Source organism: Hyalella azteca, unplaced genomic scaffold (genome assembly GCF_000764305.2).
Source record: "Hyalella azteca isolate HAZT.00-mixed unplaced genomic scaffold, Hazt_2.0.2 contig7624, whole genome shotgun sequence".
Lineage (NCBI taxonomy): Eukaryota > Metazoa > Arthropoda > Malacostraca > Amphipoda > Hyalellidae > Hyalella > Hyalella azteca.
The window spans coordinates 206,627-226,045 of NW_025937745.1; the positions used below are offsets into that span (position 1 = coordinate 206,627).

Genomic DNA, 19,419 nt, shown 5'->3' on the forward strand with positions numbered 1-19,419 from the left:
ATAAATTGAGCCTACACGCTTCTTTTTACGCACCTTCAGGGCACAATACGCTGCGCTTTTGTACGGACGCTTTGTAAGTTACTATAATGCGTATATACGCATTTTTTCCCGAATATTATACGCTTCACTCCTGTGAGTACGCTTCATTTATGGGTAAATGCTTCGCACGCTTCACTTCTGCTTATACGATTTAATTCTGAGTATAGGCTTCAGTACTGAGTATACGCTTCATACGCTTCTCTTTCTGAGTATATACGCTTCAAACGCTTCCCTTCTGCGCACAATATGCGATTCAATTCTGGGTTTATATAGGCTTCGCTACTGAGTATGCGCTTCATACGCTTCCCTTCTGTGTATACGATCAATACGCTTCACTTATATGCATATGTTTCATGCCCTTCAATTCGGCGTATAAGCGTAATACATTCATTTCGGAGTATAATTAAGCTTCATGACTTCACTCCTGTGTATACGCTTCATACATTTCACGTCTGTGTATTAATATCACACGCTTCACTCCTCAGCACTTGGGCAATGATTAACAGCGAGATCATCATTAGCAAATGATAGAGAAAGTGATAATGTTTTATAATTTTCCTCAATTCACAATGTACGTAGTGCTGTTCGAGTATATAATAGTGAATCAGAATATAACTATTTTTTTCCCGCAAGTAATATTCAGCCTATATTTTATGCTAAAGTATAAGATTAGAAAAATATTTTTTTAAGATAATCGGAGCGGAAAAGCAGCGTGAAAAATACAGAAAATGTCTAATTGAATTCAGCAAAATATTTGGTGCATCAAAGAGGCTTTCATGAGGCCAGGAATTTAGGCTTATTCCTGGCCTCGGTTTTTTACCCTCAATATTTATGCTGCCCTCACAAGCCCTCACTTAAGGCCTGTAGTCACAGTGCGGCGAAGTCCGTGAGCGAGAAATTCGCGACAAGGATGTGGAACCCTTGTTCTGTGTTCAGATCGGCAAGTTGTTGCGCTCGAGCTTGTTGCCTTTGTAATATGATACCTGAGCCAGCACCCATCTAAGGGGCTGCGGCCGTCTCTTAGGTGGCCGAGGAATGGCCTGCGGTGACTAAAACTAACTGGCCGAGGCCAGACCACTGGCCAACCATTATTACTCGCCCCTTATTGTGCTCCCCTTCACCACAAGAGTGACAGGCGGGAAATTTACGAGGTGTGTTTCCCCTCATTTTTTCCCCAACTCCTTCATGAGAACTGCGGCTTCCAAAGAAAATGTGAAATCTCCGATTTAGCAGTAATGAAAAAATATTTTGTTACAAAATATCTACAAAATAGAGGTTGATTTATATATGTCTTTAATACCGATCAATAGAGAATAAATAGTACTACATCCTTGTGTCTCACAAAATTAGGTAAGTCGCATATAGTATAATGAACATTGATTGAGCGATAAACAACATTTTCCTCTATCGTAACTAATGCTTAGACAAAATATACATATTTTTTGTTACTGTAGAGAAATTGTAAATAAATAGCTGAATGAGCATGACAAAATTCAGATTGATATTTCATTTACGAGCGGAGTTATAATGACTATACGTAGTGATAGATTCTCATAGGGATTCAGCCAAGCCTGCCTGAGAGCTCGCGGCTCTCAAGCACCACCTTAAAGAGGGCTTTGTTGCGGCACTCGACGCCAGACAAGGAATGCCCTCGCTGGGAATCTCAGGAATCTGAGGGATTCCTGTTCCGGTGCAGACAACAGACAACAGACGCAGTGTTGTGGGACGGGCTGAGAATGCTGGTCTGTTTAACAGACGCTGTTGAGTGATTATGTTGACATATTTTCGCCACACACTGTTGATAGGCACTGTTGACATGAGCTGTATGACTGACACGCCGTGTGAACAAAAATGTGATACCAACTCTGTTCAACAGTAATTGTTTACTGATGCAGTACACATGCACTGTTAAGACGTAATATTAGCATGCCCTGTTACGTCCAGAAGTGTTATGCTAATACGTCCAGCAGCGTTCAGAGACGTCGAGAGATGGACAAATACGTCCACAAGCGTTCAGAAACGTAAAAAAAACGTTCAATAAAAGGCGTCCATAGACGTTCGGAGCCGTAAAAAGACGAACAGTGATGTCCAGAGACCTTCACAGACATTCAGAGACGTTCAAAGACGTTCAGATATGTAATGAGACGTTCAGAGACATTCAGAGACGTTTATAGAGACGTTCAGAGACGTTCAGAGACGTTCAGAGACGTTCAGAGACGTAGCGTTCAGAGACGTTCAGAGACGTTCAGAGACGTCCAGAGACGTTCAGAGACGTTCAGAGACGATCAGAGACGTTCAGAGACGTTCAGAGACGTTCAGAGACGTTCAGAGACGTTCAGAGACGTCCAGAGACGTTCAGAGACGTTCAGAGACGCTCAGAGACGTTCAGAGACGTTCAGAGACGTTCAGAGACGCTCAGAGACGCTCAGAGACGCTCAGAGACGCTCAGAGACAGTCGCAAGTCTTGCGTCTCGGCGACGTCGGGAGGCTGAGGCAGAGGAGGAGGCTCTGTCGCGGAGGCGGGGCCGGCGTGTGTGCGTGTACACAGAGGGCTGGCCTCACACAGACGTACACAAACACACACAGAGAGTGCAGATTTTTGCTCACACTTGTGTGTGGTGTCGTGCAGAGAGCATCGTGTATCTGCGCTCGCGACGCATTGTGTGTGTGTCGGTGCGACTATACAAACTTTTGAATGTTCGTGAATAGAATAATAATACAAACTTTTGAATGTTTTGTGAATATTTTATGACGTATATTGCGGGGATTTAATTTTGTGGTGATTAGTGATTTTTGAAACAGATTTTCACGATTTTTAACTGGATTTATAAAGAAGACATTGGTTGTAATGTTGATTGTGTTATTGTGGTGTTTTTTAAGGGATTTCGTTGATATATAGCACATCTTCTCTGCTTGAATTTATTTCTTATTTACTAGAATATTTTGTGGATAACGCGTTTGAAAAGACGTTGAACTTTGAATTCAACACGAAAACCGTATTTCGTCGAAACGTTTACGACGTCTTGAACATTATTCTGCAGTTTCAGAACGCAGGTTTTACGTTCACTTTAGAACTTACGTCCAGCGTAGGACTGCAAGTTTTTAGAATCAACTTTGCGTTCACTTTTGAAGATCAAAACTTTATTGAAGTTCTTCAGAATGAGACGGAATTATATAATCGAAACACTAAGACAAATAAATGACCAGTATTGACACAATTTCTGCACGTAGCAGTGATACGTTCTTTTGCTGAGACAAACTCGGTCAGGGTGGCCAGCACAAAAACATTTAATATAAAATTGTCATCAATGTTTGGACAAAATTTGATTCATTTTACTGAATGTACATTTCCCCCGACTGTCTGCCTTCTTCCCCTGATTGTCTGCCTTCTTCCCCCGACTGTCTGCCTTCTTCCCCCGACTGACCTCGGCCCGCCTGCCTTCTTTCCTCGACCCGCCTGCCTTCTTCCCTCGGACGGCTTTACCAAAAAATTTCTTAGAGACAATTCATTTTCTTAAAAAAACAATATTATTTGCTATAACACTATTAATTCCTCATTAATTTTTAATTGAAATTCCCCAATAATGATATGATAATCATTAAAACAGATTGTTAAATAGATACTAATTGATAGTAGAGTTGATCAATGAAAGATAATTAATCGAAGCCGCAAGACCAACAAGATGATTAACGACACGGCGCTCGCCATCGAATGGCTGGTAATAAAATATTTATAATGATAATTGCTAAAGTTATATATTTTTTGTGCATTTAAAATTTTGATTTCATCTAGTATCATAATTTTAATAATTTACTTTTTAATCTAATTTATTTATTATCATAATTATTACTTTGTGTATCCATTGAATGTAAAAAATCAGGATGTATTATTTTTTTATACATATGAGAGAGCTATTAATAGTTTTCTAAACTCATGGAAGTTGTATATTTCAGATTAAATGTTATTGTATGTTATTATGAGGTTGTTATTCAATATGAATCTGTTTTAATATACATCGAAGTTAAGGCAAAACATTATAATGCGCACAAACATTGAAGATCAACATTAGAATATAGAACGTATATTAATTATATATCGTATATAATGTCCTGATAATGTGCTAATTAGAAGCTCTTAGGAGCCCAATATGAATTAAGAGCCCTTAGGAAGAGTTCTTAGTAATTTACTCTAACGAACTCCTTACTTGAAGTCCTTAGTAGACATCTTCTAGAGGTTCTTAGTAGATTTCTTCATCAAATGCTATCAGCCACTTTTTTCAATGGAAGTCCTTAGTTGTCGAATTTTTTCTTTAGTTTATCTTATCCACTTCATGTTTAATTTCGTTTTTATTACAATCATTCGGCAAACTCGTTAACAAATTTCTATTGATAAAGTTTCTACGAAAGTCTACGGTAAATGCTGTGCATGTTTCACTTACTGCCGCATGCGCTTTAACAAAAAAAAAAAAAAAAAAATTAAGGATCAAAACGTAATGGCTCTGGAATGTTGTTGCTCTGAATTATTAATTAATTATTAACAAATTAGGGAATGAAAATACAAATGTAATTTTTATAATAATGGTATAGGATGTATATACTTAAAAAAATAAATAAATAATGTATATACTCGGATAATCGTAAGAATGCACATAACATAAAATTAAATAATGATGTATTTATGATTATAAATGTTATTATTATATCAAAATATAGATAATTTTTAATTTATTATAAATAAAAATATAATTAATTCATCGTGCGCAATAAAATGTCCAATAAAATTATTACTTAATATTATAAATACTCTCAATTATACTCAGTATGGTGAGTAAGAAAGCACAGGTTAGCTCAGAGAAATCTTATAGATAACTGTATTTATATTGAATCTATTCATATAATGGGTTAAGACAGACTTACTATTAATAATTCTAACACATCACTACCCCAAATAACCAAAAATTTTGTAAATTTGTATATGTATTCGAGTCGGCAGGAATTTTTCGGGCCTATTAGGAGCTGAATACGCTTCGTCACCTTTTCTAATGTTTGAAACCACCCTTAAGGGCACCTAATGGTTAGAACCACGTTTAAGGCATCTGGAATGGTTAGAACCACCCGTAGGGCACTCATTTATTAGCACCCCATTTGGGCACCTAATGTTTAGAACCACTCTTAATTAAGGGTACCTAATGGTTAGAACCACCCTTAAGGGCACCTAATGGTTGAAACCACCCTTAAGGGCACTTGATGGTCTAAACAACATTCACCTGCGTACTGCCTCCATGCACTATATAGTTGTCCAGATGGGTGCTAGTTTTTAATGTACTAACTTGCATCCATTAATAGGTGTGCTCAATTCAAGACTGCCAATTCCTAATGGTTATGTACTCCCATGTTGCGACTGCTAATTGGTACTTTTTCAATAGTTGAACGCTTGCAGCAGCTGAACGCTTGCGGCAGCTGAACGCTTGCAACAGCTGAACTCTTGCTACAGCTGAACTCTTGTAACAGCTGGACGCTTGCAACAGCTGAACTCTTGCAGCAGCTGAAAGCTTGCAACAGCTAAACGCTTGCAACAGCTGAACTCTTGCAACATCTGAACGCTTGCAACAGCTGATCGTTTGCAGCAACTGAACGCTTGCAGCAGCTGAACACTTGCAACAGCTGAACGCTTGTAGCAGCTGAACGCTTGCAGCAACTGAACGCTTGCAACAGCTGAACTCTTGCAGCAGCTGAACGCTTGCAACAGCTGAACGCTTGCAGCAGCTGAACGCTTGCAACAGCTGAACTCTTGCGGCAGCTGAACGCTTGCAACAGCTGAACTCTTGCGGCAGCTGAACGCTTGCAACAGATGAACTCTTGCAGCAGCTGAACGCTTGCAGCAGCTGAACGCTTGCAACAGCTGAACGCTTGCAACAGCTGAACGCTTGCAGCAGCTAAATGCTTGCAGCAGCTGAACGCTTGCAACAGATGAACGCTTGCAACAGCTGAACGTTCAACTGTTAACAGCTAATCGTTCCCGACGTTTAATAATCAATATTGTGAAATACTTTTAATGTATTCACAATATTTTGTACGGTCCCATGAATCTGTGAATGTATTATTTTATGTACGGTGAAATTATTGTTATTAGTTATAATTTGTATCTATTATTTGTGCATTTTATCTATTTCCTCATCTCTTATAACTTCTTGCCTTTCATTCTCCCGACTCCTCATAGTTTTTTTCTAAAGAAATACATAAGATTTCTTTTTTGCATACACTGCGACTATATTATTAAGCATAAATTGTCTATGCGTATATTATACACCATGCATTATATATGCGTATATTATTCAACATACATTATCTATGCGTACATTATGCAACATACATTATCTATGCGTACATTATGCAACATACATTATCTATTCGTACATTATGCAACATAAATTATCTATTCATACATTATGCAACATACATTATCTAGTCGTACGTTATGCAACATACATTATCTATTCGTACATTATGCAACATAAATTATCTATTCATACATTATGCAACATACATTATCTATGTGCACATAATGCAACATAAATTATCTATGCGCACATTATGCAACCTGAATATTGTAAGTATTTACTATGTAACTTTAGTGTGACCCCTATTAAAAATCAGAGCCGTATTAGCGACGGCCAATCGTTGTTCAACCGTTGGCCGCCGATAACCGACCGTAATTTTTAGCTGTCACTGCCAGAGACTGCATCGCTATTTAATTAATCATGTATATTATTATATTAACGACATATATAATTTAATTATATTTTCAATATAATTATTAAAGCATTGCTTCCACCTAAGTGATTTTTAGTGTCCATTATTGTAACTTTATTAAAATGTTTGGTACGAAAACCATTCTTATTTTAAATTGGTATTCCAAATGTTAAAGCATCCCCATTATATTGCATTATTGCTTATATAGCAATAATGCAATGCAATATTTGTGTAATATATATCATTAATAATAATGCAATATTATTACTTAGAATTAATTATAACTTTCACGTTACTCGTTATTTACATACTTCATTAACTGTATTTTTTTACATAAATTACAGAGTCAGCTCTACAACAGTCAGTACGGGGGGGCGAGCGGGGGCCTACACCCCCAGAGCCTGATGTACCTCCCCCTCCTGGAGGGACTGAGGGGGGCTGGAGGAGGGGGATCTGTGCCCCCTCCTCCCCCCTCCCTCCCTCCTCTGCAGCAGTGCAGTGCAAGTCCTCCTGCAGCGTCTGCAGCGTCTGCAGCTGCTGCAGCTGCTGCAGTGTCCTCCCACCTGCTGCTGCAGGACAGCAATAAGGCCGTCACTTCTGTGCCTGCTTCGGTGTCGGTGAGTTTAATTTTGAAAATTTATGCAAATACATTTAAATTACTGTGCATAAATAAATTTCAATTACTATGTACAGAGAATTTTCTATACTTTGAATAAATAAATTTGAATTACTTTGTATAAAGAAATTTATGTTACTTTGTCTAAATTAATTTAAGCTACTCTGTATAATGAAATTGTAATCACTTTCGATGATAAATTTTAATTACTTTGTATAAAGAAATACAAATTACTTTGTATAAATAATATTTAAGTTGCTTTGATTTGAGAAATTTTTTACTTTGTATAAATGAAAATAAAATAATTTTATAAATAAATTGTAGCTACTTTGTATAAATAAATTTGAATTACTTTGTATAAGGAAATTTTAGTAACTTTGTATAAAAAAATTTAAATTACTTTGTATAATGAAATTTCAATTACTTTGTATAGAGAATTTTTTTACTTTGAATAAATAAATTTGAATTACTTTTTATAAAGAAATTTATGTTACTTTGAAAAAAGAAGTATAAATTACTTTGCATAAATAAATTTAAGTTGCTTTGCATAGAGAAATTTTTTACTTTGTATAAATAAATTTAAATTACTTTGAATAAAAAAATTTAAATTACTGTGTATAAATAAATTTATATTAATTTGCATAAATAAATTATTTTACTTTAAATAAATAAATTTAAATTACTTCGTATAAATAAAATTAAATTATTTTGTATAAATAAATTGAATTACTTTGTTTAAAGAAATTTTAATTACTTTGTATAAATAAATGTTAGTTACCTTATATAAATAAACTTATATTACTTAAATAAATTTAAATTTCTTTAAATTATTAGAAATAATTCTAAACTGCTAGAAATAGTTCGAAATTGATATCAACAATTTAAAATTTATTTTAATAATAACAACAAATTTTGAATTTATCTAAAGTTCGATAGAACTGAAAAAAATTGAATTTGAGATAATATAGAGTTGCATGACTGAAGAATACTTCTTCAACATGATTGTAGGTATGAAAAATATGAATGGAAAGAGATTTAAATTCCAATATGGCTCAGTTCAAGTGAGAATATTTTGTAATTCATTAAGTTATAGCGATGTCAACATAAGTTATTTAATCACCCGACAGAACGTTCATATACATAGAATCATCGCATAAAATAATACCTATAGATTTTTATATTATAATTAGCTTTGGGAAATAGTTTTTATCATTATTATATTAATATTTATAGTTTGTTCTAACCCAGACCTGCTGACTTCCTTCAGGTGCCAGCATGGATGTCAGCGTCAGCTCAGCTCGCTCAGCTGACACAAACATCAGGGTCATCCTCATCCCTCATCACAACCCCCTCACAACCCTCACAAGCCCCTCACAACCCCGAAAACCCTGACGAAAAACCCCTGAACCTAAGCAAGCCTAAAGACAGCCCCGGACCAGCCGACAAAGGGGTTTTGTCACCGAAAATAGCGGGTTTACCCCCAGGGTTCATGCCCCACGGTTTCCTCCCCTACATGGGGCATGCTTTCCCCTCACATTACCACCACAAGGACCTCCTGGGGAATGCTGGGAATGGATTACCCTCTCCTCCCCTCTCCGGCAAGCAATACCCCTCGGGTGGAACCTTCCCTCCAATGTACCTCCCTCCCTCCAGCCTCTCCACTTCCCTCCCCCCGGCCCTCACCCCCATGGCTGCCCTCGGATTCCACCACACAACTCCCCTCACTTCCCTCGCCTCTCTAGGAGGGGCGGTGACCTCGGTCAGTTCCAGCAGCAGCCCTCACAATCTTCACAATTCCTCAGACAAGACCAAAGATGAAGACTATGTCACCACGTCGCAAAGTGAGTGTAAGAACAATTTTTTTTGTTGTAGCTTGATAAATAATTTTACGAGTTTTAATTATTGTCATAATTTATAAGTTATAATTTATATAAATTATTGTCATAATTTATAGCAATTCATCCATAATCAGTAAAATCCTTAACATTAGGTTATCTTATGATTGTGAAATATCGTTTTGCATGTATGCAATGTAGGAAATTTTTTTCATGGCTGATGTAGATAATGAATATTTCACTAGTGGCTTGTATGACAATGTATTGGTGAAAGAGACATGAAGTTGTTTGGATATTTATTTGATAATTTGATATATGGGAGTGCCTATAAATATAAAATATTTTGTTGGGGCTTCTAGCTGTGCCTCATTCAGTGAAGGGTATCGTTACAAACACAAAAGTCTACGGGATTTGATACGAATATTTGAATGCCTAATTTCAATACTATGCATGATTTTCAATTTAGTATATAGAATTGCCTGGTGTATTTTTAACATCTCTATCATTTGAGCGTTTCAAGTGTTCGATATTGTAAGACATATATAATAAATAAATAAAATATTCATTTTATAACTATAATAAATATTGCCGATTTCTTTGGCTGATGCCAGCTGATATTTTGCGCACGCGACACATATCCGTGATAAAAATGGATGCACTTTCCCCGTATTTTGTCGGGTTTTCCCGTACTTTTGTCCTTGGGTTGTGGCGGCCATGTGGCGTCCTTTTGTCGGGTTGTGGTGGTCATGTGGCGGCCTTTTGTCGGGTCATGTGGCGTCCTTTTGTCGGGTTTTGTCGGGTCATGTGGCGGCTTTTTGTCGGGTTGTGGTGGTCATGTGGCGGCCTTTTGTCGGGTTGTGGCGGGTCATGTGGCGGCCTTTTGTCGGGTTGTGGCAGTCATGTGGCGGCCTTTTGTCGGGTCGTAATAGAAATGTTTGCTTCCGACGACCTTACAGATCCAAGCTGTCAACTGCAGAAGGGGGGGAAATGCTCATAGAATTATTATTAATCCATAATAGATTGTATCTACAATACATATGTACTTACACTTATACTCTACAATATATACTACGTACTTAAATATATATTATAATTACTGCATAATATATTATACCTTCATATGAATGTGCTTTCGTATCAAATTTATTTAATTTATTTTTTTGATCTAGTCAAAATTGAACGAAAGCATAATTACAATATAAATATTACAAATGATGATTTTGTTGCTAACTTGAATAAATAGAAGATCCATCTTACCATGATTATTTGCTAACACCAGGTTTTATATGTATTTTGTAAAAATATTACTTAAAACTATTACTTTGTATTCTTTTAGCCTAGTTACTTGTTTGGTTGTTGTTATTAATAAATTATTATATATTTATGAATATATATTATTATTATTATTATTATTATATTATTATCGCATCATACAGAACAATGATGGTTAAGAGTTAGTTTCAGCAATTAGAGTAGCTTAATTATAAGAATAATTAAGAATATTAATTTAAATTTAATTTGAAAAATTTGACAGGAAATTTTTTCCATTAATTTCCTATTAACGTTAACCATTTGAAACATAAAACATTGTCAAAAATCAGACAGATAGATTAATATTTAAATCATTCTAAAATTTATCATAACATTTTATTATGTAATTTATCATAAAGTCAACCAACCCAAATCACACTCATTCATTATAAATTTATCTCATACCATTTAAAATTCTATTCAATTTAAATATATTATATTTAAAATATAATAAATAATAGCTAACCCCCTATTCGCATGCAACTCATCAAAAATGACCCAAGCTGATTAGCATATATTCCATTAACTTACGAGCGTATATACATTGAAATTATGAAATATTCGTCCTAAAAAATTCATCCGTACACGTTCATAAGTTATTCACTATAAAAGTTAACCCATACCAATCAAAATTTTATTCAATATTAAGTGAACCCATGATTATTTAAATTTAATTCATTATCAAACTAGATTCAAACCATCCACATGTTATTCAATATTAAGGGTAACAAGGCCTATTGAAATGGTTTATTATAAAATTAATCCAAGCCAATTAACATATTACTTAATATTAAGCTAAACTTTACTCATTAATAAGTAATTCAGAATCAAAATTGACCCATACTGATTGAACTATATATCATTATGAAACTTAAGCCATATGCATCGACATCTAATTCATTATAAACGTTCACCCACACATATCAACAAATTATTCAATTCAAATTTAACCCACACCTATTAGCACATTATTCAATATATAGTTATCACCTACCAATTAACATTTTACTCACTACATAGTTGCCCCATGTCAATTAAGATTAGTCAAAACATAGTTACCCCATACCGATTAACACATTATTCAGTATTAAGTTACCCTTTACCAATTACCACATTATTATCATACACCAATTAATAAATTATTCAATATGCATTAACCCAATACCAATTACCACATTATTCAATATATAGTTTTCTCATACCAATTAAAACATTATTCAATATGTATATACTACACACCAATTAACATATTATTATCACATACAAATTAACGCATTATTGCCAATACCAATTAACACATTACTTACCAAATATTCACCCCACACATAATTTCTCCCCACAGCCAAAATGTTCGGCGCGAAGATCATCCGACAGTCCCGCAAGGAGGGCCAGGATGGCAAGCCTCACGTCAAGCGTCCCATGAACGCCTTCATGGTCTGGGCCAGGGACGAGCGGCGCAAGATACTCAAGGCCTGTCCCGACATGCACAACTCCGCTATCTCTAAGATACTGGGTCAGTTTAGGGCGGTGATATGTTATCTCTAAGATACTGGGTCAGTTTATGGGGGTGATATGTTATCTTTGAGATACTGGGTAATTGTGATGATATGGTATCTTTAAGATACTGGGTCAGTTTATGGGGGTGATATGTTTTCTTTGAGATACTGGGTAATTGTGATGATATGGTATCTCTAAGATACTGGGTCAGTTTATGGGGGTGATATGTTATCTTTGAGATACTGGGTAAGTTCATGGTGGTTAACTGCCGTGTCTTAAATCCTACAGCATTTAATGGGGAGGTATTATCTTGATATCAGATTAGTTCTTGGCTGTGATATTTTATCTCTAAGATAGTAGTTATGATAGCATTATCTCGATAGTACTAAGATAGTTCATTGTGGTGATATTCCCTGACTCTGTATCTCGAAGATGGAGACAACATAGATCCGTAGTGTAACAAAAAATCAACATTGCCAACACCTATCAACCTAAATTCAACCATCTCAATAACTTTTTTCCTAAATTTAATGTTCCCAACCACTTAGCCACAAATTAAACGTTGCCGACCACTTTTTTCTTAAAAATTTTATTTACCAACAACTTGGTCCTGTATTTCAATTTTATCATCAACTTCACCCCCTAAATCCAACGTTGCCATCAAACCGGTTCCTAACTAAAATTTTATCAGTAATGCTGCTACTCCAACTTTATCAACATACCCATTATCAATACCAATAACTCCAACCTTATCAACATATCCAACGCTATCAATACAAACAACTCCCACTTATCAATATATCCAACATTATTAATACCAATAACTCCAAATTTATCAACTCGATCCCTAACTCGACCACCCCTTCTTCGCCACCTCCAGGTTCCAAGTGGAAGTCGATGAGTAACGCCGAGAAGCAGCCGTACTATGAGGAACAGTCGCGGCTCAGCAAGCAACACATGGAGAAGCATCCCGACTACCGGTACCGTCCTCGACCTAAAAGAACCTGCATCGTCGATGGCAAGAAGATGAGAATATCTGAGTACAAATCCATGATGCGACAAAAACGTGACGAAATGAGGCAGATATATTTCCGTGATAACGGCCTTTCGGATCTTGCGAAACTCCTGCCCCCGGGCGGTGCTGAATCTCTTAAAAACGATCTACTGAAACCACGACACCTGAAAGACGGTAAGACCTCGCACAACGACTTCCTCAGAACCGGGGTCTTAAGCCCCGAAAACTGTGGCAACATCGGGGGGTCTTCTTCGACTAGCCCAACTTCTACGACCTCCCACTTTCTGGGGAACGCTGGGCTATTGGGGAATCATGATTTACCCTCACTCATTAACCCCATTTCTGAGTATAGCTTCGAGGGTTCAGCCTCCCCTTCCCCTCGGACTCTGAATTCGTCGACTTCTGATGTCGAGGATCAACACATGGACGATGATGACGTTGGTTCTACGTCGTTAAATGACGTAACGTCGTTCGACGCTACGGCGACAGACGCACAGCAGGTTCCGGTCTCAATCGAGGATACGCTCGTCTAGAATTTGTACAGCTATTTTCTAGGTTAATTCTAGATTTAAGAGTCAATATTTGTGATAGTTTTACTAGCGCCGTGGTTAGAGAAGCCATCCTTGGCGCTAAGCTCCACTGGAAATTTGTAGAGTTTTAAAATTGTGTCACATGGTGAGGCTGAGGTCGTGACCCATGTGACGGAACTGACTCATGTGACAGTGACAGTGCTGACTCATGTAACAGTGACAGTGCTGACGCATGTGACAGTGACAGTGCTGACTCATGTTACAGTGACAGTGCTGACGCATGTGACAGTGACAGTGCTGACTCATGTTACAGTGACAGTGCTGACGCATGTGACAGTGACAGAGCTGACTCATTCCTTGTCACGTCACAAGTTATGGCGGTTAATCCTTCGTATTTGAGGGGAAACTTTTTTACTTTGTATCCCATTCTGCATGGGCTACAAGGGGACCGTCTTTCCATGAGTTTGTGTGCATAGCTGGACAAATAAATAAAATATGATCAATTTATTGAACTTTAAAATTTCAATTAGCATTCAATGCAAATGTAACGAACTTTGGGATTATTATTAGCATTAATTTATTACTAAATTTCAGACATTATTCAAAGCAACTGTGACATATTTTGGGTGTAGCAGCCGCAATTTTTTTTACTGTTTTTCACTTAAGCAATACATTCATCCTCTCATTCACGAATTATTTGAGTTCAACTCTTTCATTCATCTACACAGTCTACACTCGTATGACCGTGATGAAATAAGTCAAATTTCAGTTAAAATCGTATAGTAATCTAACAATCTACCAATCAAGCAATTTATCAACTTATCAAGCTATCAATCCTATCATCCATCAATTAATTTATCTACCAGTCTACAAAAATTACAATCTAGCAATCTACGAGTAGAAATCTCTCATCAATCAGTCATTCCTATCTACCATCTATCAATTTGCCAATCTGGCATTCTACCAGTTCATCAATAAATAAATAAACCATTCTCCTATGTACCACCTTACCTTTCTACCATTCTACCAATCTACCTATCTACCAATCTACCAATCTACCAATCTACCATTCTATAAATCTACATATATATAAATTCACCAATTTGCCACTCTGCCAATTTACCATTCAACCAACCTACTATTCTACCAAACCACGAATCTACCAAGCTGTTAATCTACCAATCAAAACATATAGCAATATACCAGTTCATCAATATAGCAATCTTGCAATCTGTTATTATAACTCACATTTTCGAACAACCAACCTCATTACCGCGATGTTCAAACTACTTACGACCACCTTAAGTAGTTCCGAGTACTTTACTCCTCTGCTTGCCGCTGTACCACCAAAGCCACACCTGGTTCTGCTTAACGAACTGGTTAACATCTCATTAGCTTTAAGTTGTTTAGGAATTAATTAGAGGACAATGCAGTGCACTTAGTGCATCTGCTGCGCGTTTTTTTATAGTGAAACAATTTGTACATTATTTGCTGTGACGGGGGGAGGAGGGGGAGGCTAGTGGTTAAAGTTTGTTCAATGCGCAGACAGTTAAACTGGTATATACTGGTTTTACTAGTTAATGGCTAGTTTATACTGGCAGTTACTGGAATACACTGATATGTACTGGTACACGCTGATATATAATGATATCTACTGGTATGTGCTGGAATATACTGGTCTATACTAGCGTATACTGGAATAATACTGGAATATACTGGAACATTACTGGAATATACTGGTGCATGCTGGAATATACTAGTATATACTGCAATATACTGGAATTTTCTGGTTAAATGAGGCGGTCTATAGTACGATGGAAGTGCGACGATTTATCCGGCCACAAATTTTCTAACGCTACTTGTTCTTTTCAATGTCCTGATTCATAGAGTTCACCGCGTTCTATTATACGCAGTAAATGTTGATAAATTTGAACCCAATGTTGATGTCAAATGTTCCGTTACGTAATAAAATTATATATAAAACCCAATGTTATTCAGAAAAATAAGGTTTAGTTCCAGTAATGTAAACGCAAATATTTCTATTAAACCTAATCGTGTTGTTTGTGGTACGAAAATTAACCGTTACCAGTTGAATCCTTTACCTAAATAACAGTTTTCAAGTTAGACGAAATTTTCCGTCATACATGAAACTTTCATTCATGAAATATTCATGGATTATCTCACGAAAAATTTAGTCCCGGTAATTAATTATGGTCGTAATAACGGCGGCCATTCTTTTGACGCGTGTAAATATTGTAATTGTAATGCAAGCTCCTCAATTATTGTACTGTTACGACAGGTGTTATTGTTTGTTATTGTGACCTGGGGCTGCATTCTCTCAAATACTTACGATAGTCGTAAGTGGAAATATCACTTACGATGGTCGTAAGTGGAAATATCACTCACGATAGTCGTAAGTAGAAATATCACTTACGATAGTCGTAAGTGGAAATATCACTTACGATAGTCTTAAGTGGAAATATCACTTACGATAGTCGTAAGTGGAAATATCACTTACGATAGTCGTAAGTGGAAATTTCACTTACGATGGTGATATGTATAAGTCTTACCTACGATGGTCGTAAGCAGAAGTCTCATTTACGATGTTCGTAAGTAGAGACTCTTTATGAATATTGTCTGTGCTATCGTCAATTCTATCATCCTGATTGGTGATTGACTTACGACATAGCAAGTCCTTCTGTGCATCTGGCATTGCCAGGCTAGTTTTTCTAGTACGAATTTTTTTCTAGTTATTTTCCTAGTTATAATGAGCGCAACATGAAGATATTGTACAGTCTAATACCATGTCTAGACAGTACAGATAAAGATAGTACAGTCTAGACTTAACCAATGTACATAAGGCAACAATGATCCGTAACTCCCTAAAACAAATAATCAGTAAATTCATATTTATTTTTCAATTTATAGCGTACGGTAGATTTTTTTTAAATAGATAACCGTGGCTACATCTTTGACTTAATGAAAAACAGTAATTATGGATTAAATAATTTTTTTAGTATTTTAACTTGTACGATTTTTATGCCTCCCGCCATGCTCATGACGCGATGTTAATTTTTAAAATTCATTCGTTATTTAATGAATAAAGCTGGATTACTGTATAAGTTGAACGAGTTAAAGGAAGCAAGGTAAATGAATGTGAATGTAGTTTTTATTTACAGAGCAGACATTGCGTGCTACGTTTAAAATAAGTTTTTGCAGTAATGCGTAAGAAATAACGTTGAGATTAAGATGCGTCTAAGGTAACCAAATTAAAATTCTCATCTACAGTGAGTAATACTCGTCTACAGTGAATAATTAATATTTTTTATGAATCTATGTTGCCAAATGATATTAAGATAGAATATAGTTTGTGAGCAACTGAGGCCGCGACTTTGTTAAAGAAAAAACATTGGTCCTTAAATAAGCAAGTTATGGTCGGAACACGTAATGTTCTGAATATGCGATGTTTTACATTTAACAGCTCCTGAGCGACTTAACACTTTTGTTCTCATGTTTTGTTACTGCAGAGCTTGTCGAACTTACAATCTTTCATTCAATACCAGACATAACCAACTCTAATTAAATTATCTCATTATTACCAATTATTTGCAGCTTTTGCAGGCTCTTTTTACCAGCTATTATTAGTAGCTTTTACTTTGGCAAACGCAAGCTTCATAATAAATCCCAAAATACTTCATTCGGATCCGCCTTCAAATCCTCGTGCAAAATCTTCCATTGAAATCCGTCGGTTAAATCCTGTAACTGCTCGGCTCTTGAGAGTCCAGTTCAGTGAGCAGGCATAAAGAGCGAGATAAAGAGCGAGATCACATCAAGAGATTAGCAATGCTGAGCTCTTTATTGAGACCTCATCTCGGCCCTCTTGCCCTTAGAGAACTCTTGGAATTTTGAGCTCTCTAATGGGACCTTATCTTGCGCTCTTGCCCTTAGAGAACTCTTGGAATTTTGAGCTCTCTAATGGGACCTTATCTTGCGCTCTTGCCCTTAGAGAAGTCCTGAATTTTGAACTCTTAAATGGGACCTTATCTTGTGCTCTTAACCTTAGAGAACTCTTGAATTTTGAACTCTTAGTTGGGACCTCATCTTGCTCTCTTGCCCTTGGACAACTCTAGGAATTTGAACTCTTTATTGGGACCTTATCTTGCCCTCGTGCCCTTAGAGAACTCTTGGAATTTTGAGCTCTTTTTTGGGACCTTATCTTGGCCTCTAACTGTGGGAAATATCTTAGAAATTCGATCTCTCAAGAGGTGTCTAAAGTATTCAATTATATGATGAATACCCATAACAAATGAATTTTAATGCATCTTTAACAATTCAATTAACCTGCTTATATATTATTTCATCTTCTGTTGATAGAGACATCTGTTGTAATTAATTTATATTGCGCTTGTGACATATTTTACTCAACTCATTCTTTAATTAAACTGCCATGAATTTATAAAATATATACTCTTTACTAAACTAAAATGAGGACTATTCATATGTAACCCGTTAAAGAGAAGCTCTCGTTAAAGAGCGGCTTTATTGAAAGGAAAGATGCTGTAGTGTATACTTCGCTTGAACCTTGCGTATAACATGTTATTGGGCTCTTTACTGCATCGCTCTTTACGCAGCTAGGAGCTCTTTAACTCGTACTCTTTTTCTTTAATTAAAAAAACGCTGTAGCTCTTTTTTATATTGGAGTTTTACACTTTCTAACTCTTAAATAACTCCATGTAACACTTGCTCTCAAGAGTCTTGCAGACTCTGTGCTTACTTTTTAAGCCAGCAGTCCAGCTCTTATCTGAGCTTTCAAAGAGCTGTCTCTATCTTTCTTTAAAGAGCTGTCTCTGTCTTCCTTTAAGTTGCTGTCTCTATCTTTCTTTAAATAGCTGCCTATATCTTTATTTCAACAGCTGTCTCTATCTTTCATTAAAGAACTGCCTCAATCTTTCTCTAAAGAGCTGTCTCTATCTTTCTCTAAAGAGCTGTCTCTATCTTTCTCTAAAGAGCTGTAAAATGCCTTTGTCTCTTTACGCCCACAGCAGACAATTTTCAGCGTACAAAAGCCACTGGTCAGCGCTTTGTCCGGCATTTGAGAGCCGCAGCACGGCTCTTAAAGAGAGCTTTAAAGAGCCTTATAGGAACTCATTTACCCTCGGCCTGAGAGCTCCGAGGTTAGCTAGTTTAAGGAAGAGTGGAGAGGAATGGGAGAAGGAAGGAGTGAAAGGAAGGAAAAATGGAAGTTGTTGAGTAGGTAGAGGGGGGAAGAGGGGAAGGAGTGTGGGGAATGTGAGGGTAGGGAATTGCTGGGGAATGAGGGGAGGGGGGTTTAAGGTTTGTAAGTGAGGGGTGTGAGGGTAGTTTTAATGATGATAAGCGTTCAGTTGCTCCGCTTTTGTTGTCTCATTGTTGATTGTCGTGCGAACTTTCATATTAAAAATTACGAAGAATTACACGTGTTTTATTAATCTGATCCCTGATGATAATGATACGATGGATACGATGAGCAATGATAGCCTCTAGTGCTGGGCGTGGGGTCATAGGGTTCATCTCTATGAATAACATTGAATAAATAGTTTCATCGCAAAACGAGACTTAAAATGAGTAGGAGAATTGTTTTGCTTCATATTTTAAACTTGATAGTAAACTTAAATATCAAATTATCTTGAAGCTCACATGAAAAAGTCATTTTAATTATTCGCAATTAAATAAGGCAGTAGAGCGAGGTACTATAAAATACAAATATGTTTATATTAGTCATGCGAGGTCAGAGGTAGGAAAGTTCAAAGTTAAAAGCTTTAGGACCTGGAAATTAATTGAATA

General features: G+C 36.4%; 1 protein-coding gene across 1 annotated transcript; it reads left to right on the forward strand.

Annotated features, from left to right (window-relative positions):
* Nucleotides 1-3,649: 3,649 nt before the first annotated feature.
* Nucleotides 3,650-17,561, forward strand: LOC108666521 (transcription factor Sox-5). Its single transcript, XM_018153411.2, has 5 exons — nt 3,650-3,758; nt 7,137-7,409; nt 8,676-9,249; nt 11,897-12,067; nt 12,932-17,561. The coding sequence occupies exons 1-5, from the start codon at nt 3,723-3,725 to the stop codon at nt 13,597-13,599; spliced, it is 1,722 nt and encodes a 573-aa protein (XP_018008900.2). The 5' UTR covers nt 3,650-3,722; the 3' UTR covers nt 13,600-17,561.
* The last annotated feature ends 1,858 nt before the right edge of the window (nt 17,562-19,419 follow it).

Coding starts and splice junctions, on each gene's coding strand:
- LOC108666521 (XM_018153411.2), top strand. CDS start 3,723: ATGATTAACGACACGGCGCTCGCCATCGAATGGCTG. Junction 3,759..7,136: donor CGCTCGCCATCGAATGGCTG/GTAATAAAATAT, acceptor CATAAATTACAG/AGTCAGCTCTACAACAGTCA. Junction 7,410..8,675: donor CTGTGCCTGCTTCGGTGTCG/GTGAGTTTAATT, acceptor GACTTCCTTCAG/GTGCCAGCATGGATGTCAGC.